The sequence below is a fragment of the Heliangelus exortis genome, chromosome 13 (genome assembly GCF_036169615.1).
Source record: "Heliangelus exortis chromosome 13, bHelExo1.hap1, whole genome shotgun sequence".
NCBI lineage: Eukaryota > Metazoa > Chordata > Aves > Apodiformes > Trochilidae > Heliangelus > Heliangelus exortis.
In genome coordinates this window covers 295462-318114 of record NC_092434.1, presented here as the reverse complement: position 1 = coordinate 318114, position 22653 = coordinate 295462, and the positions used below count along the sequence as shown (strand labels likewise).

The following is a 22653-nucleotide window of genomic DNA, read 5'->3' as shown; positions in this document are numbered from 1 at the left end:
CTGAGACTGTCCCAAAGCAAGGTGTTGTTTTGCAGGTGTGCCCAGACAAGTAATGTAATAAATTTCTGATAAATTATTTTTATTTCTCTTCATTAGTTCTTCATCCCACGACTTTCAAATCTTTGGGGAAGGCACTGATTTATAACTCTGCCCAGCTGTAAAACTTCATATTTAAATTTAGAGAAGTAGAGTCTTCACATTAAGCTTTGATCTTTTATAACAAATGGACAAGAAGCAGATCATAAACAGCCATCAAGTCAACTCCCTTGCAGCAGCCAACTTCCAAGTGCAGAGTTTACACTCAGTCTCCATGCACAGAGGGGTTATTTCAACCAGGAATGAGGACTCTGGGTGCTGAGTTACCAGATAAACACAGTGTGTGCTGGGAACAGGCTGGCTCCTCCAAACAAGCCCCACAGACAGGGAAAAGCAGCATCCTCCAAACTGCACGTTGGAAAAAGAGTCAAGATTGGAGTGGGAGGCAGGGGACACCTGGGATGCTCCTGATGTGCTTGATGCAAAGGTTATGGACTGAAAAACCACCTCTGGCTGAGCTGAGGCTCCTGTGATGGGAGCTCTTCATTAGCTGCACACAGTTAAGAGTTTGCAGCAGATGTTTCAGGAATTATGTGATGGCTGAGAAGGATTTTCAGGGAGTTGCAGCTGAGGACTCCCTCCTCTGGTGGTTCTTTTATCTGCTGGTAAGTCAGCTGCGGGGCTGGGAACTATTCCGGGTGTTTTTAGAAGCACTAAAGCAGAGCTGGATCAGCCCTAGAAAATGGGGAGTTCCTGGTTTTGTCTGCTCCCCTGTGCTGGCAGGAGCACCCAGGGCTGCTCCAAGTCATCTTCCCAGCCCTTTTCCTGCAGAACAGCCTGGTCAGAACCTCTCAGCACTTCAGCTGTGTCAGAACCAGGGGAAATGTTATGGCTGAACCAGAAATGCCTCATTATACTTGATGGACAATTAGGAACCTCAGAAGGCAGCTAAGAAATTTGGACTGGAGACAAATGCCCTTTGAAGATGCAGAGAGCTCCAGGGGCTCTGCCAGCTGATGGAACCTTGGCTGGGATTCTGAGAGGTGGAACAGCCAGAGCAGACTCGAGTGCTGTTCTTATTGCCATCTGAGAGGATTATCCAGCTTCATGAGATACGCAGCAGGAATTACAGGGGAGGGGATTACAGGTAGCACAAACCATGGGAAGGGAGAGCATGAGAGCATTTGGGATTACAGGGAGGGTAAGGACAAGGAGCTGAGGAGCCTGTAGCTGGTGACAGCAGTGACCCAGCAGCAAAGCTCCCAAGCCAGCCCCAAGCTTTGCTTGGGCAGGAGAGGCAGAGAGCTCCTGGATTTTCCCAAGCCATGTGGAGAGGACGTGTACAGAGGGATGGATGTGGAGATGAGGGTGGTGCAAAGAGCAGGCTCAGGGCTGCTTCTCACTGCTCCCCTGCAGCCCCAGAGTAACCTTGGTGGGTTTTGTTGCTTTTATTAGCACTAGAGAAGGGTGTGAAACAGGCTCAAAAGCAGTTGAGAAAAAAAAATGTGCAGTGTCAAACTGCAGAGAGGCTCAGCCTTTCCTGTGAACTCTGTTTAAAGGAGTGCTACAGGCAGGCTGGGGAAAGTTTGCACAAGAATTCCTCAGAGAGCACACGCTGGAAACAGGGTCAAGAGTTAACATCTGATGGAAATGGGCACTGCTGAGCCTGGAGCATGAGACCAGAAGTGACTTAAACCAGATTCAGACCCAGGATTTTGGAAATGAAGGAAACCTCTTAAACGAGTGACTGAACCTCAGCTCCCCAGGAGCACCCTGCACACCATCAAAGGCAACACTTACATGAACACCACCTTTCCATTTCTTTATCCTGTTACCTAGGGAATGCTGGCAGCTCCAGATGGAAGGCAGGCAAGGGTGTGCTCCTCCCTGGAGCAGCCCCTTAGGCAGGAGCAGGAGGGAGCATTTGTTTGCCCCCAGTGATGCACAGCAACAGCCTGGGCTGTCCTGCACCCAGGAGCTGGAAGTTTCAAAAGAAAGGAAAAACAAAGGTGGTGTCCAAAGAGCTCACAATGGAAACCAAATGTTAGAGGCAAAGAAAACAAGGGCAGTTTGGGCAGGGTTTCTGCAGGCTGCAGGTTTCCTGACCAGTCCCTCCCATGGCTGCTGTTGGGGCAGCTGAATGAGCAAGGACTTGAAAGGGCAGGTGGGGGGGAAGGAGCAGGGGGAATGGTGCATCCCGAGGTGGTGGCAGAATTATGGTTGTCCAGAGAGCTTTTACACTTGAAACAATCTTCACTGAAAAGTTACCATTTACGGAGACAGGAGAAAAGTCCAGGGTAAACCCTGAGTGCTAGCAGTGTAAACACTGGCCCTTTTGGAAGAGCAAAGGATGATATCATCCATACATCACACCCTTCCTGGGTAAACAGGAGTCCAGCATGAGGAGACATGCACTGTAAACCCCCTGGCCTGCTGGTTACAGCTCTTGAGGGCTGCAGAGGAGATCAGTGAGGCCAAAAGCACTTCTTGGGGTCGGACTTGGGTGGCGTGAGGCACTTTCCCAGCTTCTCACAGCCTGGAGGAGACCAGTTCTGTTAAAAACAAACAAAAACATATGATACAGAAAGCTGATTCACACCAAGTATCTGCTCAGCCTCAACCCTAACCAACCCCCTTTGACCCTCACAAAGACACCCTTGTGTCCTGCTTGGAAAATGAAACCCTCCTTGCAGCTGATGCTCCTGGGCTCATCAACTTCCCAACTCCAAACCCTATTCAGAGCTTTAGGAAAGACTAAAAATCCTAAAAATCCTTCTGCTTGCTGCTTCTGGGATACAAGGGTCCCTCCTGCACAGCTGCAGGAGTCTGCTGGGACTCTGCTCATCTTCTTCCCTGTAGCAGCATGGAGCAAGCAAGCCAGGAGGTGAACCCCCCAATTTTCTGGAGATCCAGAAAGGAGCTGTCATTCCCAGCACTCAGATAGCCAGGCACTGTCTTGCAGAAGGAAGCAAAAAGCACAAGAAGGCCAAGGGTGTGCTAGAGATAAGAATGCTGGTATTTTAATGAGCATTTTGATGGATGAATTTGGGAACAGATGGAGTAGGAGGCATTTCTGAGACAACTGCTCCAGTGTGTGCAGACCAACACTATTTGTTTCCCTTGTTTCCAGGTTTCCTGATCCACCTTTCTCCAGCAGCAGAGGAAACACACCAGCAAGGAACCCCACTGCAAACCTCAGCTTCCAACAAGGGAAGGAATTGGGCTAAAAGAACTTTTTCGATAACTTTGTGGTTTTGCCATTTAAAATTTGGGACTGGGGGAATGTGAGGGCTACAACTCCCATTCAGCCTCCAGAAATCTTTCATTCCCTGTCCTTCCCTTTCCCAAGGTCTGTCCATCCACAGGAGATTCCTGCTGCCCCCTGTCAGAGCTCACTTCAGCTCCCACCTCTTGCTTTCATTTTACTGATTTTTATCGTTCGAGTCGTTTATGTTTTCTTGGAATGAATTCTTACAAAGAAAAGCTTAACCTCAGGAAAAAACCAACCCCAACCTGCTGGAGCAGGTTCCTATTCCCTCCAGCTGACAACAGATGGCAGTGAGACACCAGCCACGTCTGGAGCAGGAGCAGGAGCAGCCCCAGAGAGAAGCTTTGGGAGGCATCTCACAGCCATCCCCCAGCTCCAGACACTGCCAGAACAATTCATGCTCTTTTCCAAAGCCAGTTCTCACTTTGAAAAGGCACAGCCACGGCTGGGAATTTCAGATACCCGACCACACCGTAGTGGCAACGGAGAAACAGACATTTTGGGGAAAAAAAACCAAAACAAAAACCCCAAACAACCAACAAATTGTATCTGCTTCAGTCTCACAGTCCCAGCCCTGGCTCCTGAGCACCCCATGTGTGCTACAAGCCAAGCACCCAGCCAAGCCAGCACAGCTCCTCTGCATGGGGCAATTTCTTCAGGAAAACACAGCAGGAGGGGCTGGGTGGGAGCTTTGTCCCCACTGCTGGGGGACACAGACACCAAACACCTCCCCTGCCCAGGAGGGATGCTCCTGCTCTGCTTCCATCAGTCCCACCACTGCAGTAGCTACAGAACAACCCATCTGCTTTGCTCCTGGAGAAGCAGAGAGAATTCCCCTCTGTCCCAGGCATGAGAAGACTCAGCAGGAGAGGAGATGAAGCACGGGACCTCCAGACCGGAGTTTTTTTCCACCCTGCAACCCGAAGATGCTGTTTGTTGACAAACAGAGGTGCCAGATGTTTTCACAGCACCTCAACACACTGCCCCAGGCCAGCTGCACACCAGCCAACTATGCTTACAATTTATGAACCAGCTTTGGAGCTGGAATTAGCACAGAAGAAATGTCTTCTCAGTGAAGGCCTCTGGCAGCAGACAGGCGCTGGGGACAGTGCCTGAACCCAAAAGGTCCCAGAGGAGAACAGCAGAGTGTTTATTAAGGGAAAAGTTGAATAATGAAAGAAAACAGCACAGACACAATGGTCCTTCAATCTTTTTCCCACTTAACATCCAAAAATAAAAAGATGCGACAAAGCTAGAAAAAAAAATAATAAATCTTTGCCTTCCTATTAATGAGACAGAGCTCCACATTTTGTCCTTTTCTGTCTGATTGGAGACAGACCCCAAGCAGCAGGCACTGACTGGTTCAGAAGATTATTTCAGCATCAGAAAGATTTTGCCTGTTACTATTTTGTGCCAGTCTAGAGGCACATGGCCTCAGACTACACATGTCCTGTCATCTGACAGCTTCACCTCCTACAAACCATCTCCTTTCTCTGCCAGGTTCTCAACAAACCAAGCAGCATCTGACAGGAAAGCCAAACTGTAACTTTCCAACATGCAAGTTGAAACAGAAAACAGAATTGAAAATGTTTGCCCTGCTGCAAGACTTTGGAAAAGTCAGGCAGAGGTGGGACTGGAGGAGACCAAGCAAGAGCAAAGAGATGTCACTGGAGAAGAGCCACCACTGTCCCAGTCCCACCACTCCAAACACAGGACACTTTTGAGATGTGCAGAAGGGGACTGGAAAGGAGAAGAAGGATCAGCAGTTGCAGACACTGTCATATCCCTAAGGGAGGAAGCCCAGGAGTTTATCACACCGTGCTGGGAGATTTTCCAGACCTGACCCCACTCCTTTCCTATGCAATGTTCACGGGTAACAAACAACCCTCCCTCTGAGCAGCCAGATGGCCTTTCAGAGAGGAGAGCACACATCTCTTCTCCATCCCTTCCCACCATTAGGTGACAGTTGTAAGCCTGCACAAATAATATTTTATGCTAAGGATCCTCAGTATATTTATTTATGCCTGAAGTGCTCACCATGACAGCCTTGTCACACACGTTAAGCTGTGGCTCTCCTGGCACCATGGTCACCTTGTGCTGCTGGACAACCACAGATATTTGCTCCATAGCCCTCTGGTATTCATCACTTGCAAAGCTAGAACATGAGAAAAAAACAAAACCAGAAACCCAGATGTTATTAATGGGGCTTCTTACACAGCATCATTAGTGTCCACATCACCAGGGTGGGTCAGAAGAGTTTTAGTGGCCATACAAAGGAGAAGAGCAGCTTCAGCATGCAGTGGCCACTCACTGCCCACGGGTCCATAGGGGGATGAAACATCTGGGCTGACAGAGTCCAGCCTGGGCTTGGAGCCTGTGGGGCTGAGATGCTTCACTTGGGGTATCAGGGACAGCAGGTGCTTTGCCCACCTCAAAGGTGCATGGAGAAAGGAAGGTGCTTCAGGGGCTGTCCTCAGGGTGTGCCATAAATGCCATAAATTACATCAATTTTTAGTAAAAATTAAAGTGCTATAAAGGATTACCAAGGGAGGCTTCCCAGACACAGGACAGACACCTTGCCAGACACAAACAGGTTTGCAGAGGGGATCTTTCCAGTGCTGTCACCCAAGAGGTCACCCAGCTCTCTCTGTGTTGTCACCCAGCTCTCTCTGTGTTATCCTCCACCTTCCAAGGGCTTTCCCAGGACAGGTGCAGCATCACGGGGAGGTGTTCAGTGCAGGGAACAAAGGCAATGTCAATACTTCATTTTTCAAGAGTGTTCTCAAGGTAAGGGCTTCAAATACAACCATTGCCTGTAAAACTTCCCAGTCACCAAGTAAGATGAACGAATGTTATGCAAACAGGAAGATGGAGAAGAAGAATAGAAGTGAGTTGTCCAAGACCAGAACACCTCCCCCATTTCACAACATCCACCCCGGGGTTCTGCCCCATCTTCATTCTTCTCTCAGCTTTATTATTCCAAGCTGGGACCCATCTGTCATGCTCCCAGCCCTCATACAGGGTTAGACATTATCAGATCTTTTATCCACCCAATTACTCCAGTAGGTACTTGTTTAAGTGGTTCAGGGTGCACTTCAATGAGACTCCAAGTATCTCTACAATGGAGGATTATTACCCCGTGATCTCACTTTGCCCATCACGTTAAGAGTCACTTAAAAACCAGAGAGCAGCAAATTGCTCCTGAAGATAAAAGAAACGATGCAGCTCGGTCCTGACCTCGGGCTCCCTTTGCTGGCCACCAGCCCCACACTCCAGCTAATTTCCTTCTTTGAAAAACAATCACATTTCGAAGCCCAGTTACGTGCCAAGAGTTTCCAGTAAACCCTATAAATATCCCATCTCGGCACCCACCCAGAGAGAGGAGCTGCTGGTGGGGCTGAGCCTGAGCTGTGCTGATAGAGAACCAGGAGGGAACCAGGAATGCCCAGCGAGCTGCTGCTGCCCAGCCAGCTCTGTCCTGCTGGGGAGCCCATCCCTGGGACTGCCCACGGCACCTGAACCCTCCACCTCCAAATTCAGGCTCTTCTTCCAGTGCTCCTTTGGTTTGTTTGCATCCCACCTGAGCTCTCCTGGCAGCTGATCCCAAAGGCAGAGGGGCCAGGAGAAGTTTGGGAGCTGCCAAAGCCCATCTCTGCCTCACACCCCCAGGCAGAAAGAAGAGTTTGGCTGCATCCCGGTGGTGGCACAAGGCTTGGTGAGGTTTTATCTGGTCCTGTCTCAAGAGCACGGGATTGCCAGCCTGGCAGCACACTTGGGAAAAAAAAATTAAAGACAAAACAGTTTTTTGGTTTTTTTTAAAGAGGCAGAGAGGGTTTTAAAGCTAACTTGTGCTGACACACAGAGGAGGGTGAGCACAGGGGAGCCCTCGGAGAGAAAAGGCCCCAGAGACAAAGGCACAGGGGGGAAGGGGCTTAAAACCTTAGACAAGGAGCAGGGAGGGAGGCAGCGTGCTGGACACTGAGCTGGGCAGAGTTAAAGCCTCTGTGCTCCAGTGATGGAAACAAAGATGAAATGTGCTGGGGGGAGACACCTCTATTTGGGGGGGTTTAGATTTCCAACCCACGTATTGTGCCAGGATTTGAAAGCTCTTCCAAAGCTGAGCTAATCACACTTTATTAAGATCCTTGTATTAAGGATTTATATGAATTAATACATATTTTAATCAGTTGCTAGAGTGTGACAGATACTCCAGATATCAAATCAGTGAGTACCTCCCACTGCCGCTCTTGTAACTCCCATGTTTATTTCTGTCACACACTTGTGTCATCCCTCCAGCCTTTCTCATCTCCTCTTGGAAGTGGACCCATAAGATAAAATGTTGCTGCTAACTAATTAAGCTCCACGGCATCTTTGCAAATATTTAAGCACTGAAGAGAGAGCCCAATTTCATCCATCCAAACGGCTTTGCAGACACAGGATTCCAAATTAGCTCTAATCTGGACAGACCAGTGGAAAACACAGCTGTGGTCTGGATGAAAGGAAAACAATATGTTGTCATGACTGCTGCTTTTTGCTCCAAATATGCCAGTCCTGTTGCAAAGAAAAAAAAAAAAACCCACCACTTCTTGCTGTAATCTTAACTACTGCATTTACCCACAGCGTTGCTGCTCATTAGCAACCTCAGCCACGTGAAGGCTGCAGTGTGACCAAGTCAGCTCCAGTCATTTCAATCATCTTCCTGCTCTAATTCCCCTCTTCAGGCCACTCCTGGCTTTTTCAGCCAGCTCAGCAGTGACAGGAAATCTTGGCCTAACCTCAGCTCCTGGTGGGTTTGAACTGCTCTCCCCTGCAGCTTCTACACTTCCAGATTATTTCAGCATTTAACAGAGCCTGAATGACTTCCCCAAAAGGGCTTGGCACTTAGAAAAGACTCGTGCTTCTCACCGAGGTACAAAGCTGGCTAAAGCTAAAGAACACGTCTAGATTATGCTCCAAGTCCTACTGCTAACCCATAAACCTTGTCTCAGTAGGGCTTAACATGCTCTTAAGCTGGCTAAACCTGTTGACACCAGCTTAAAACATATCCCATGGCAGCTGTCTCCTTGTGTCCAAGTACACGACAGCGATGGAGCCCAAGTGCTGGAAGGTGTCATTCAATCCTGGAAGAGATCTTGGCAGGTCCTTGTCAGATGCCTTAATTAAACCCCAGAACTCTCTTCCTCATCCAGGAGCAGCAGGGACAGCCCTGCCTGCAGGATGGCACCATCCCCAGGCTGCTCCTCCTGTGAAACTGGAGTCACCAAGTGACAAAGCTGGTGGGGAGGTTGCTTTTCCTGTCTTGGCCCATGGGGATCCCCATTCCTCACTCAAGTGTTGCACACCAGATCTGTTCAGCTCCAAAAAAAGGCCCCAAGATCCAATACACCTGCAGCAATTTGTATTTACTGATTGCATACGGGAGGGGTTAAAAATATCTCCAGCCTTTAACAGGAGAAGTGCATTTTGAGACAAAATCCAGGAGAGTGCTTTTAATCTCTCTGGAAGATGGGGTAATTACTTCATGGTAATCAGTCTGAGTTGTTAACAGGGCTGGGAACCTCCCTTACTCTTCCATGGAGTCCCTGATTATCCATGAATGCAGTCCTAGGGCAGGGTTTGCTACAGGCTCTGTTCCAACAAAAAGAAAAAAAAAAAAAAAAGAGCTGATGTTATCCCTACAGGTGTTTGGGCATTGCTGTCTGCATGCAGCTCCAAGCCCTCCTGCCTCCAGGGCACGCTGCATTTCCTATTCCAGGTTCAAGAGTCCTGCAGAAGGAGAGCTGGGAATAGCACTGGAAGAAGGAGAGGGTGAGCAGGTGGTGTTGTGAGGAGTCTGCTAACAGGGATCCCCCAGCGCCCACGGAATTATTCCAGGCGGAGACCCAGGGAAAGGAGTGGACCAAGTCCAGGGTCATTACACTAATTGACACTTTACCTCCGGGAAGGCTCTGGAGACCCAATCAGGGGGTCCCAGGGCCAGGTGTGGCCTGTGCTTCCTTCATTTACTGTAATTGTGCCTTGGCAATCTGTTCCCATCTCCTCCTCGGCCAAACAGCTCCAGGGTAACCTGTGCTGCTGTTAACCCCGCCGTGCCCTGCGCTGAAATGCAGCTTTGAAGGAGGAGGGGTTGGCTCCCACGCTGCCTTCCAGCTCTGGTTTCATCTTCTGCTTCTCCAAGTCGTTCACCTCCAGGTCTGCGAGCACACCCTGAGTTGTGAGGAGAGGGAGAGGGCAAAATACACCCCCAGAAATGCACCCTCAAACAGATCCGAACCGCGGGAAGTTCAAGAGCGTTTTCACCAGTGTTTTAAAATCTCCCTCTTGATGTCACCATGGAAAGCCCCAACTCTGCATGAACGGGGGACAGAAGATCCTGATCCCCATCTGATCCTCCTGCTAGGTCCTGCAGTGCATTTCTGAATCATCATTTAAGCAACTTGCTCTTCAGGCTGCTCTCAGGGGCTCTAATGCTGCCTGGACACCTCTCCCAAGAAGATGATGATGATGATGATGATGATGATGTCCATTTCAACTTTTGAAACTGCTTCACATGGCTTTTTACTTCATTATTCCTTTTTAGAGAAGCATCATTCCAGTCCAGGCAGCTCCTCACCAAAGCACCTGCAGGCTGCTGTTTGAAGCAGATGAAGCAGGGGTTGATCAGATCCCTGTGGCAGTGCAGAGCTGAGGTCCTGGCTGGGCAGAGCGCACTCACCCATCCGGAGCAGTTTGCTCTCAGGCTACCAACTCTCCTTCTTGGGCACCTTTTTCTTCAGCCCTCATCCTTCCAGAGCTGGCTTGCATACCTCTGACAACCTTTCTGCCTCCAGCCCCTGCAGGCTTGATGCTGGAGTTTTTTTTTTCCTGGCATTGCTGAGGATCTTTCCCCAGTTTCCAGTTTTCCTGTTCCTCAGTGCCACCTCCTCTGTGGCAGCAGCTAATTTGTCCCTGCAGTGCAGCTGGTGCCATTTCCTTCTCCTTCAGGAAGAGCAGTCAGCATGTCCCCTGGGGGAGATTCTGCCTCTTTGTTAAATATTTTTTTTCCCCATTTTGCACCCTCTCTCTGCTCCCCGCAGCAAGGTTTCTGCCCTGATTAGTAAGGTGAGACTGGCAATTTTTCTATCAGATCCTTTCCCCTGCAGCTTTCCCTTCAGGAGCTTCTTCCCTTCTTTTCTGGCTCCATAACCAGTGCAATTACCTCTCTGATGATTTCCTGGATTTTCCATCTGCTCGAAATAGGCACTTGTGAGCTCTCCTATTAATTAATGTGTTCCAAAATCATTATGTTCATCAACCAAGCCTTATCACTTCCATTCTTTTTTTTCCATAACAGTAAAAGCAATTGCCCTAAGTAAAACCCAGGTATTGTGATGCTCCAATTTCAGTAAATTCAGTGTGGAACAGAGGTTAATCACTCCAAGGAGGGTTTGCTGCTAACCAGGAGCATCAGCAAGGCACGAGCAAGCTGTACTTGTTGTTATTAAACATTTGCACCCCTGGCTCAAAGTGACAGAATTCCAGAGATTTCTGTGAGAAATCCTTTTTGCAGCTTTGGCACCTGGCTCAAACCCCTCTCCCTGTTGCAGTAGGCATTGGGTGTTTTGCTAACTGGATTTTGAGCCCTGCCAGCTTTTGCTGGATATTATTGTGTTCTTCCTGCCTGGCAATGAGGTATTTTAGTCAAGGCATCTATAAACAGCACTGTGGGACTTGGGTACCAAGCTGGCAGCTGCTTGTGAAGATGTTACCAGCAGGTAACTTCATTGCATTGTTTGGAACTGAGAAACAAGTTCCTTGTGTGGGACTTGTGGACACACCATGCCCCAAACCTAAGAGAATTTGGGTAAAGAAAAAGCCATCAGATCTGCAGTTCTGCATCCTGATAAATTGGGTGAAAAAGGCACCCCACAGTCACCCCATGAGTGCTTCCATGGGAGGTAAAAACCCCCTTGTAATTGCACCCAGGGAGGAAATAAAAGACTTGGACTAAGAGAAATGCTTCTGCTTTGTGTGCTGCCTAACACACTCTTATTTATATTTTAAAGGTGAGAACTATAAAAAAAGAGATCTTATCAAAGCCCCAGTCTATACAGATGTAGACAATCTCTTGGATGACAAGACACAGGCATTTCACTTCTCACTACACAAAGAGTAGATAACAAGGTAACTCTTACTTACAGAAGTACAGAAGTACAGCCCCTTTGCCATTTCTGGCCACCAAAAGAAGGATTATTTACCAGTAACCACATTTCTTTGAAATATATTGCCCACACCCCCCCTGGTATTACAGTTCTTACTACAAGCCCCTCTCCAGATGCCAGTTTTGCCCTGTCAGTACCTGCAGGCAGTTTCTGCCCTGCCTCACCCTGCAGCCACGTAAATGTCAAGCTTGTGGTGCCTTCAAGGCAGCAGAAAAAATAATAAAATGTATGACAGCAAAGTGGTTAAGTTTACATGAAAGGAAAGGTGTCAATAAATCAGGGGTACAATGCAATTTTTCCTAAATGCTTTGGCAACATCCTGACCCACCAGAAAAGCCAAGGTGGTGAAAGAGCTGGATGATGCTCTCTGCTCCTCTGGGGCTGCTGGAGGGACTGGGAACACACACAGACCTGGGACTGGAGCACCAGCACACCCAGCACGATGCAGGCTGGAAGGAGAATGCTGGATTCCCTTCTGAGAAACATCAGTGCTGGGACTCCCAACAGGCTGTCTGCCAAAGGGGATAATTAAGCTAAATAAAAATACACAACAGTAACAGCTCCACAAATGAGGATAATTTAATTACCACGTTCGACAGAGGAGACCCCACTTCCCAGGAGTTTTCCACTGTGACCAGAGAGGAGACAAAAGCAACAGAATGTGCTGCAGAAAGGAAGATTCATTTACTAGAAGAGGCTTTCTATTAGGGTCTGCATATTAAGCAATGGCACAGCTCTCTATAATCATGTCATAATCTTGCCATAAAATTCAATCAAAGCAACAGCTCGTGAGAGTCCAAAAATCAATGGGACCATTTGAGAAATGATTTCAGATGTAACACTGGATTTAATTCCAATGCTCAACCCGTGGTGGTTGTAAAGAGCATTTAAGTAACAGAGCAGCAAGTGTCCTGCAAACACCTCTCAGGGAAGAGCTCCTCTCCCTCAACTTCAGAGGAAGCAGTGGGCAAACTGCAGTTCTCTCAATGCTACCCATTTCTTTGCTTTTTGGAGAATGAAGTCATTTCTATAGCCACTCATCTCCCTAAAATAAAATAGCTGTTAAACTGAACAGGGCATAGTCTCATCTGCAATCCCTACCCAGTAGCCTCGTTCCACTGAGCTGAATTTCTAAATCCAAGAGCTGCAGATTTGCTTTATTTATTAGTGCTGAAATGCAACAGAAAGGCAGAGCCAACGTGCTGGGCTGCTGAAGAGCTTTATACACTGCTTAATGCACCTCTAGGGTGCTTGTCTGTTAAGTGAGAGAGAAGTGGAAATATTTTTCCTCCCCTTCTCTCTCTAGTGCAAACACTCAGTGGACAGCACAGGCTCAGTTCTTTTGGAAGTAAGGGAGTGAGTGTATCCACTCAATTATTTAAAACAGTTGAGTAATTGCAGCCCTGTCAGCTCAGAAAACATCTCTCTGTTAAAGCTGCTGCACAAAACCATTCCAGGGCAGGCAGCAGCTCTACCACTATTTCTTTCTCTTTATTTATTTCCACATTCTCCAAGTCAGAGCCACTGGTGAGGGAGGTGAGCTGTGTCCCTGTTTGCAGTTAGTTTTGCTGCAGGGTAAAACTCAGTCAGGAAAAGGAGGGAGGGAGGTGGGGACACCTTGGGAGGTTTTTTGGAGGTGGCAGGGTGTATCTGTGCTGTGCTGGCTGTGCCTACAGAAACCCTTACAGAACTCTCTCTGGGCATGGTGTGTGCTGCAGATAACCATGACAATAGGAGGCTTGCAGGAAAATGGATTCAGACAGCTGAGAGAGTCCAAGGAGGGAGCAGGATTGAGCAGAAGTCCTGTGGCTAAAGAGCCTTTGGAGAAGCTCCTTCAGCAGGAGCTGGGAGACTGGATGGTCACCACGTTTGCCTCCACAGAGGAAAAAAACTCAGAACATGCAAAGATCACAGAATCACATCACATCTTCCCAAACCAGGCAGAGAATCCCAGCTCCAATGCACACACCTCACCAGCACCAGCTTTATTATTCCACAGCTGCCCTGCACTCATTCCTGTCCTGCCCAAAAGTGCTTTGCCTCCTGCAGAGGGGTGGCAGGATGCAGAACATGAACCACCAGACTGAGGAGTCAAGCCGTGGACAGCTGTACATCCATCTGACCCAACCACCTGAAACCCAGGGCTGTTCTTTTTTACAGCTCTCAGCAATGGCCTCCATGGCAGTTTCCAAGCAGGTTGCAAGAAACAGCTACTGAGGGAAAGGAATTCTATAAACAATGCTGGGAGTTTTCCCATCCTCATGAAGTGCCTCACCTCAGTGGGTACTTCTCTCCAGGGTCCCTCCCCAGGTGGAAAAGCAGAGGCAGGGTAGTGTGCTCCTCCTGTGTATGGGTTGTTACTCCAGAGACATTCTGCCCAGGACAGAAATCAACACCCTGCAGGGAAGAGGAGAGAGGTCAGCAAGGGGGCAGCAAAAAGCTGATGCCACTTTCTTCAGCATCTGGTTCCAAGAAACCCCAGAATTAGTTTAAATGGGGACTCTGTGTCAGTCTGCAAAATGGGTTCTGATCTGCTGGGGTAAAACAGGTGACAGTATTGGCACTGCACTGACATAAAAGCTGGAGCAGGCCTTAAGTTTTTGCCTTATAAAGCAATAATCTTGATAAAATATTCACTAAAATGAAACAGCAAAACAAAAGGCAGAGGTAAAACAATTTAATCTTAAGCATTCTGCCCTTGGGAAGGATCCCCTCTCTTTGATTCCTGTGGTTTTGAAATAACACAGAGAGGAGCAAAACCACTTGGCAGTTCTGATCAGAACACGACAGTCCCAGAGGCACCATCCAGCCAAACCAAGGGCTGAGAGGCACCTGCACACTCAGCTTGCCCCCACTTGCCACCAGACCTGTTTCACCCAGGAGGAAAACAAATCTGGAGGAATGGGAGAACTGGAAGCATCCATTGACCTGGTTCACAGCAGGCTGGTGTGGAGGTGCTCACCTGGGGCCATGAGTGGGGCTGAATGAACTGGTTCAGCATTCTGGAGGCATTCCTGTCACTGCCACTCAGGGGGTCAGAAGGTGGGGATTTCCCTGCAGCAGCAGTGGGTGTGAAGGGCAGGAGCACAGGAACTCTCCCTCTGATAGCAGCAGGGGCTTAAAGTGCTCCCTGGTCACCTTGCCAAGCCCAGACCAGCTCTCTGCCCTTGGTCACCTTGCCAGGCTGCTTCTCCTGACAAACTGAACCCATTTTGTCCCTGGGAACAGCAAAAAATGCAAAGCACTGATTTCTCTGAAGAGCAAATAAAGCAGGGGAGCCCCCCAGAGCAGCAAGGACCAGCACCAAATGGACTTGTTAAAGCTCAGAGCTACAACTCCAGCTGCTCTGCTGTGTTCCTTCCAATGCCTCAAAATGCCCTGAGACAGACTGGGAGATGGAGAGAAGGTAAATGGGAATATTTCACTGGAGGTGGGAAAGCAGCTGGAGCATTTGCTTATAAAACAAACAGCCTGAGAAGGTCCTCTCCACAGATGTTGGTAGGATGGGATTGGCAAACAATTTTCTAAAAATATCCTGTGATTTTAATGGACAGCTGGTCAGTGGAGCAGTTAATATTCTGCTTTTCAATAAAGCAAGAAGTTTAGAAGCCCATGAAATCCCATTTATCTGCACAGAGCTATAGATTCCTGAATCACTGACTGGAAAAATAAGAGAGTTGCTTGATAGGTTGTAGTGGCCTTCCAATAATGGACTTTAAATGGATACAAAAATGATTGACCTTTCCACCTTGTGATGCCACAGGCCTCTGAAACACACAGGGAAAAATAGATTTGTCTTCTTTTTTTTCCTCAAAAGGAACAGTTAATGAAAAGGTATCAAAGCCTACATAACATTCAAATTATAATTTGCATGCAAATCAAACAAGCAATTTAATTAAGAGCCTGCTAATTGGTACAATGCTCTCCGGCTGCAAATGCTTTAGTTTGAAAGAAGATTTTAGTCTCTTGGGTCTTTATTTATACATTGCTGTTTACATTTTATCTTTTGTGTCTTATACATTCCTTGGAGCTGGGACTCCAGAGCACAGCCCAGGATACATCCCAGGGACAAAGAAAGTGCTGTGACAACTTGCCTGGTGCCACTAGCCCAGCACTAGCATTCTAGTCTGAGCACTCCATGCCCTCTTCAAAAGCAGTCTACTGGGGACAAAATAAAGAAAAAAAAATCAAGCATACTGTTTGACAATATTTATAAATAACCCTCTTAAAAATGGCTGAAACCACCCTTGAAATTTCTAAGGTCTTTCAATTTATTGCCACAAATAAAATTGACTGTTACTGGTTTTATGTACTATGTGACTGGGACAATATTCAACCTACAGAGAGAGCTTAAAATATTTTCTATCTGCTCATCAACAAATCAGGAAAAAAAAAAAAAAGGTAAAATGGTGACCCCAGACACCTGATCAATGCATGACACTAAGTAATACACTACTTAGATACAGGAGCCTGGTCTTCTGTCCCTTAACTGATCACCCACAAACCTATAGCTCTTCTGTTTGGTTTTTTTTGTATGTTAAAACATTTTTAGTTGCCAGGATGGAAAGAGAAAAATCAGCTACACCAGTGAATTGATCTGCAATTCCCAAGTCTGGGTTGCTTTCCTTTTCTGGAGCACACCCAGTATTTATTAAACGTCCTGGAGATTTGATAAGTTAAATACAAGACAATCCACACTCTGGAGCAACTGAACAATGCCTCAGGTTGCTTGGAAAGTGTGGAAATTTGGTCCTGTGTGGTGCTGGGAGCTGGGAGGGACATGCCAAGACTCCTTGTGTTTGGGAGGGGACTGAAGGAGCAGGACAACAGCCTGGTCAGGAAGGGGACTTGCTTCTAGATGGTAATTTTAAATCATGTCACCATTTGGGATCATTCCTTGCCCTTCATTAAATAAAAACTTTTTTTTTTTTTTTTTTCCTTGTAAAAGCCTGAGCTGCCAACGTGCCCCACGATGGATCCCAAGAACACTGCAGGCTTTAGGAAGAAATGGGAACGTGCCAGTTTGTCAGCTGAAGCAAAAGCCACCTCATTCCATGGGCTCTGGTGAAGGATCAGCTCCCTGGCACTGCCAACGGGACAACAACTTCACCCCAAAATAAAGCCCCAGTATGGGGGAGTAAAGCAAAGGGGCAGCTGTGCCTGCCCTATCCACCAGGATAACAAACCCCAAAGCAGTGGCTCCTTCACCTGCTCTTTTTGCCTTTAAACTATTGATTTGGCAGACTGTGAATACCAATATGCAAGCAGTGGTCAGGCCAGGTGCCTGGGAATTCCCATTATACAGGTACCATCCATCCCAAGGGAACTAGAGAGGTCATTCCCTGTGCTTAAGCAAATTCCTGGAGCTTTTCTCCCCAATTATAAAAGGCAAACCAGAAGATCCTGTCTGAAGCCTATCAGCTCTGTGCCTTCCCAGGGAGCCCATGAAGAGCATCAGATGACAGCCAGGAATAGCTCAGCCCCTGCATCCCTCCCTGGCACAGGCACAGGTTTCACACCCCCCCACAGACCTGTCTGCTGGGGGAGAGATTTCAGCAGCCTTTTTATTAAAAAAAAAAAAAGCAAAGCACAACATCCTAACACTTCCTGCACATCAGGTAAGCTTTGCAGTGAGCACATCTTTCTGCCCTCCTCCCCAGCACTGCCTTGTTTTCCCGGGTCCCTGATCCAGCAGCTCTCTCGGTGTCAGAGCTCCCGCTTTAATTTCCAGAGCAAATGGACCACAGATGCTGTGTCAATACAGACACGAGGAGAACACAGCCAGCTTGCCAGTTCAGGCTCTCAGCCAAGTGATGGAATCACCACTCTGGGTGAACGTAAGCCCTCTGGCAATCCCTCACCCTGGCACTAGCCCAGCTCCCTCCGACTTGACAGGCGGCTGCAGCAAATCCCAGGTCTGCCTCCTGCTCCTGTCTCCTCGTTCTGCCATAGAAAACCCAGAGCAACAAACCCGTCCTCATCTTGGAGGGAGAAAAGAAGAGGAGGGAATTAAAGCTGGGAGTGATGCTCCTTGCTGCCTGCCAGAGCGCAGGGAGAGGCTGCTCTGGCTCTCCTGGCAATGCCCGGCAAAAGCCCCGCGAACCAGAGCTTGGGATGAGCAGACACCAGGAGGTGTGAGTTGGTGTGAGTGCTGGGCTTCAACCCTGCTGAACAAAAATTGCTTCTAATGTGTTAACTGTCTGGAAGAGACCCCAAAAGCTGGGCAGATCAGGGAGCCTCCGGCAGCTCCCGAGCAGAAGCGATCAATGGCTCAGAGGACCACAATCAAATGTCATTATTTGTGAGGTTCTACTTGACTTCACATCCCCCTGGCAGAAAAGGCTTTATCGATCCCCTCTGCCTTGAGGAGAAGGGCAATCAGACAGACTGCAGCAGGAATAACCCCTCTGGCATTTCACATTAAAACAATGGGGTCTTCTGGCAGGCACCTCCACCCATCACTTAAAGACACAGGAGCCCTCCTGAAATACCACTGGAGCCTGCTAAGGAGACACTGAGCTGCCTGCAGAAAGGTTGGTGTTATCAGCCCCTCTCCAATCAACCAACAGGCCTTTTCCACATTTTCTTCTTCATTTTTTTTTCCCCCCTTCTTGCATCACTGCTCCTGGAAGGGAGCAGAACTATTCTCTGCAGGAGAGCCTCACATCTCTTCTGTTCTCTGTGGCAGGCAAAGCAAATTTCCTTTCTCCTGCTCCTGCTAGCTCATCCTCCTGCCTCCTCTGTCTGAGGGACTCAGGATCAAATGGTTTGGGTTGGAAAGGACCTTTACAGGTCATCTAGTCCAAACCCCCCACAGGGAGCAGGGACATCTTGAGCTAGATCAGGTTTGCAATCCAGTTCAACTTTGGTCAGGATTAAGTATGACTTAGGGGCTGAAAGGGTGGAGGAGAGCAACAAGAAAAGTATCTTACAGGAGATTTCCAGCAGTCAGTTGTGCCACACAAAAGAGGAATCTGCCCGGGTTTATCTGTAGTTGTTCTGCTCCAACACACACCACAGGCAGCTGTTTTTATCACTGCTGATTTTTGCTCCAAGAAGAAAGGTGGTCACTGATGGTGGAAAAGCTCATGTGCTGGTGTCCACCAGTCCCAGAGCAACAGGGAGTCAGCCCTTGTGCAGGAGGAAAGTTTCTCTCCCTTTCCCAAACTCTTTTAAAATCTTCACTATTTAAAAACATAAACGTAGTTCCAAACTAAAGTTTCCTTTCATTTATTTCTGTCCCATTTACAACCTCTAGAACGTTAGAGATGTCAAACCATGAGGCACCTCAAGGGAGAGGGAAGCCAGGCAAACAGACCCAAATAAACACCCTATGCAACCTAAAGGAAAAATGTCCCATGGAGCATCTACTCCCACTTGCTTCTCCTGAGCAAGCTTTCCCTTTGTGCTCTCAGCAGACTGACCAGTCAAGACTGCAGAACACCTGAGTTAAAGCCAGCAGGAAAGAGAGCATTGAGGTGTCCCCCAGCACTGAGGGAGACCACAGCAGCTTGTGAGAGGAGCCAGACTAGCAGAAGAAGAAAAAAAAAAAAAATTGCTTTGGGGGGGTTAAAACCAAATAAACAACAGAAAACCCCAGGCAGAACAGAAGAGCACACTTCATCTTTGTGGTGAAAGATGACAATTTTTAATCCCAGGCCAGAAGGTAGGGGATGTGGACCACTAAGGGCACGTTAGTGCCATGGGAGCCTAAGATGCCTGAACCTGTGTGCTGCTGGTGTGGGATCTTTCCAGGGAAAATATTCCAAGTGCCATCTGGAGGGAAACATTCATATCCCTGCTCTGCTTTCCTAGGCTTTGCTTTCTGCAAGCTGTGTCTCTCTGGTACCTTTTTATTTGTATATACATAATTGATTACCTAACTTCCAGCCCATTGGAACCCCCAGCTTGCCAGGCCAGAGGCCAGACCTGCACACGTTCTTTCCAGTTAATCCTGAAAGGCCTGGGAGTCCTAAACTGATGCAGAATACACAGGCATTCTGCATATTTTTTTTTTTCCCAATATCAACATGAAAATGTGGTTCTGGCTGCTTTAATGGTATAATCTCACCTAAAAAAAAAATCTAACAAGAACACACGGAGTGTGGATTGGAAACAGCACAAGTTTTCTGTCTCGATGATTTTCCTGCACTGTTCAGGAACAAGGGAACATTTTGAAAGTGAAAGGAGGTTTGGCTAAAACGTGCTGTGCATCTTTCCAAGTACTGAGATGCTCAGCTACCCAGGAAACAAACCTCTAACTTTGCAGACAGCTGTTCTGACACATCTGGCCGACTCCAGACCTCTTTCAAAGGGCTGGCCAGCATGCCAATGAGTTATGTCTGTTTATTCCAGGTCTGAGTTTGGACTTCCAGACACAGAGTTTTCCATCTGAAAGATTCATAAATCATCACATTGATTCACAAGGAGGGAAGGACCCATGCAAAAGATGACACAATTAACAAAGCCTCAGCTGAAATTCTGCTGGGATAGCAAATCAAACATATCGAGCAGCAAACCTGCCAGCAGCCAGAATTACCAGTGCCACACATGTGCATATATTTAAATAGATTTTTTTCAAATGAAATTAGCAAACAAATTGGCCTTTTTGATTCTGGCAGCATAACTGTAGTCCTTTATCAATTCAGCTGAGAACACCAGTCACTGAAAGAGGCAACTGTTATCCTAAGGTGAGATTCTAAACCTCCTAAAGCAGGACTCAGAACTGTGGAACCCTTCTGCATTCTGATTTATGTCTCTTTTTTAACCAGCAAGGCTTATAATTAATGGCTCGAGGACTTGAGGAGAATTGGAACAAATTTCAGCCTCAGCTTCCTCTGCGTGTTGTTAATGGCCAGGCTGTCCACTAATGTGCTCCAATTTTCCCCACATCAACCACATGTGACACAAGCTGCAGGAAAGCAAGTGAATTTTTAATCATCCCTCTGATGTACAGTATAATTGCTGACTTTTATCAGACAGTAGTTAAACAAAGACTCAGAAAGAAATAAATACTCCCTAATTGCACTACTGCCACTGCTCACAGCAGGAGAGGCTTTGAGATGAATGAGTAACTGGTCCCTGCTACCACAGCTCCACACATACTCAGACATCTACCAGTAAGTTTAGACCAGTGTAGATGTTCAGGTATTTCCCAGCTAGCTGGGTGTGTGTATGTGCTGGTGGTACAAGGGAGAGCAGCTACTCACATGGGACATCCTCTGCTGTCCCTGAGCCCACTCATGTCCCCCACACGTGTACACACAGCCTCACACAGGGAAAATCCTCCATGCTGTGGCACCTCTGATGTGTGAGCTGCACTCACCTATTAACTCAGACAAATCCATTATCTCATTTGAACTGTGGAGAATCAGCACTGAGACAGAGCCTGCAGTGCATGTTTGGAGCCAACTTTCCTCCCTCCTCCATGTAAAACTTTGATTCCTGGAGCATCAACAGGCTTAAAAAGACAAATGCACATATTTACAGCCCTGAATGTAAATGACTCCCTGGGAGCTGACGTTTCCTTCTGCCCCCAGGACATCCCAATGAAAGAAATTGTGCACTTTTACATCCACAAATGTCATCAGCACTTATTTCTGCACCTGTGATGCCTCGAGGACCTACCGTAAGTTTAAAAAAAAAAAACCAAAAAGAAGACATAACAAAAACCATCATGCAAACAATTCCTCCCCAGTACCAGCCTGCTGTCAAAACTGCTGAGAGCTGTGCCATAATGCATTTAGTTCATGTCTAAAGGTATAATCAGCAAGGCACACGTGTGAACCTGCCATTCAAGAGATGCCCCAGAGTTTAGTGCTGAAGTCTGAGGCAAGGAAGATACAAAAGGAGAAAAATAATAGTGCTTAGCATCCAATTGTGAGAAGATCAGCCAGGAAATTACAAAAGCTGTGCCTATTTGGCAAATAAAATGTAAAACATCTAGTGTGATCTGGGCTCATAAAAGTTTTGATAATAGATTAAACACATGTACTCCACTGCTTCCAACAACTGCTATTCTTTCTGCTGTGCAGTTCCTACAGCTTTTGTTTTCCCTTTCAAGAACAAACCCAACCAAACAAACCCATCCCTGGTGTTTTTAAATAGCCCAAGGCACCAGGGCTTTCCTAAGAGATGCTGTGAGATCCATGCCCAGTCCTGCATGGGACTCCAGGACTGTGAGGCACCCAGGGAAAGAACCCCAGACTGCTTAGGGCTGGAGAGGACCTCAAAAATCATCAAGATCCAACCCCTGCATGGGCTGGGAACCTCTCACAGATATTAATATTAATAGTAATAGTAACAGTAATAGTAATATGCTTGGTATTAAGGGCACAAAGTGCTGATTAAAGGGAGCACCCTCAGAACAACTCAGACCTTGCCCACTTTCCTGGGTCTGTCCCTGAGTTGAGGACAGGGATGCTGTGACACCAGACCCCTGAAGATTTTGCAGCAGATCTGCCAGCTCTGTGGCAGCTGTGGATAAAAGTCTGGCACAGGAGCAATCCCTGATTTAAAAGTCAGCTTTGCAGGTTTATTTTTTTCCCCCAGACCTGTTATTACCTTGCTGTACTCCTCCCAGGAGTTGCTCCAGGTCCAGTAGTGAGCCTTGTAGAGCCTGACTCTCACTGCCATCATTTCGTTGCCACGATAATAGAATATGGGCCTGAGAAGGAGAGCAAAGCTGCATGAGAAACACCCAAGATGCCCGAGCAGCCTGGCTGATAAGGGAGACAAACACTTTGATGGGGTCTGACTTCCCACTCAGCTATCAGGCAGGACCAGGCTCTGCCTCCTCATAGGCTCCACTGCAAGGTTTTCAATTAACTTTTTTTTTTTTTTCTTCTTTTTTAAAGTGTTCATCAAGTTGAGAGCTCACACGGTGTGAGAATGAAACATGATACAGCTTGGCTGCCAGGGATTGTTAATCCTTGAGCTCTCAGCCCCTGTTATTTCCTATAGAGCGTGGGGATTTTAACACCAAGTGTCTCAGGAGTGGGGTGTGTGTGCCAGGATTCACAGCCTGTGGGATGCTCAGTCTCCTCTTTACAGCAGCACCAAGCTGGATGCTCTTAGTGTCACACAGACAGGGTGGCCAGGAAGGACACCAGATGCTGGCCTGCTCTGGATGCCATCTCAGAAAAATCC

The 22653-nt window shown here is 47.5% G+C and overlaps 1 protein-coding gene across 1 annotated transcript; it reads right to left on the bottom strand.

The window, feature by feature from the left end:
* Window positions 1-58: 58 nt before the first annotated feature.
* Window positions 59-22209, bottom strand: GALNS (galactosamine (N-acetyl)-6-sulfatase). Its single transcript, XM_071756534.1, has 4 exons — window positions 22069-22209; window positions 13781-13902; window positions 5342-5459; window positions 59-2588 (listed from the first exon to the last, which is right to left on the bottom strand). The coding sequence occupies exons 1-4, from the start codon at window positions 22141-22143 to the stop codon at window positions 2502-2504; spliced, it is 402 nt and encodes a 133-aa protein (XP_071612635.1). The 5' UTR covers window positions 22144-22209; the 3' UTR covers window positions 59-2501.
* Between the last annotated feature and the right edge of the window lie 444 nt (window positions 22210-22653).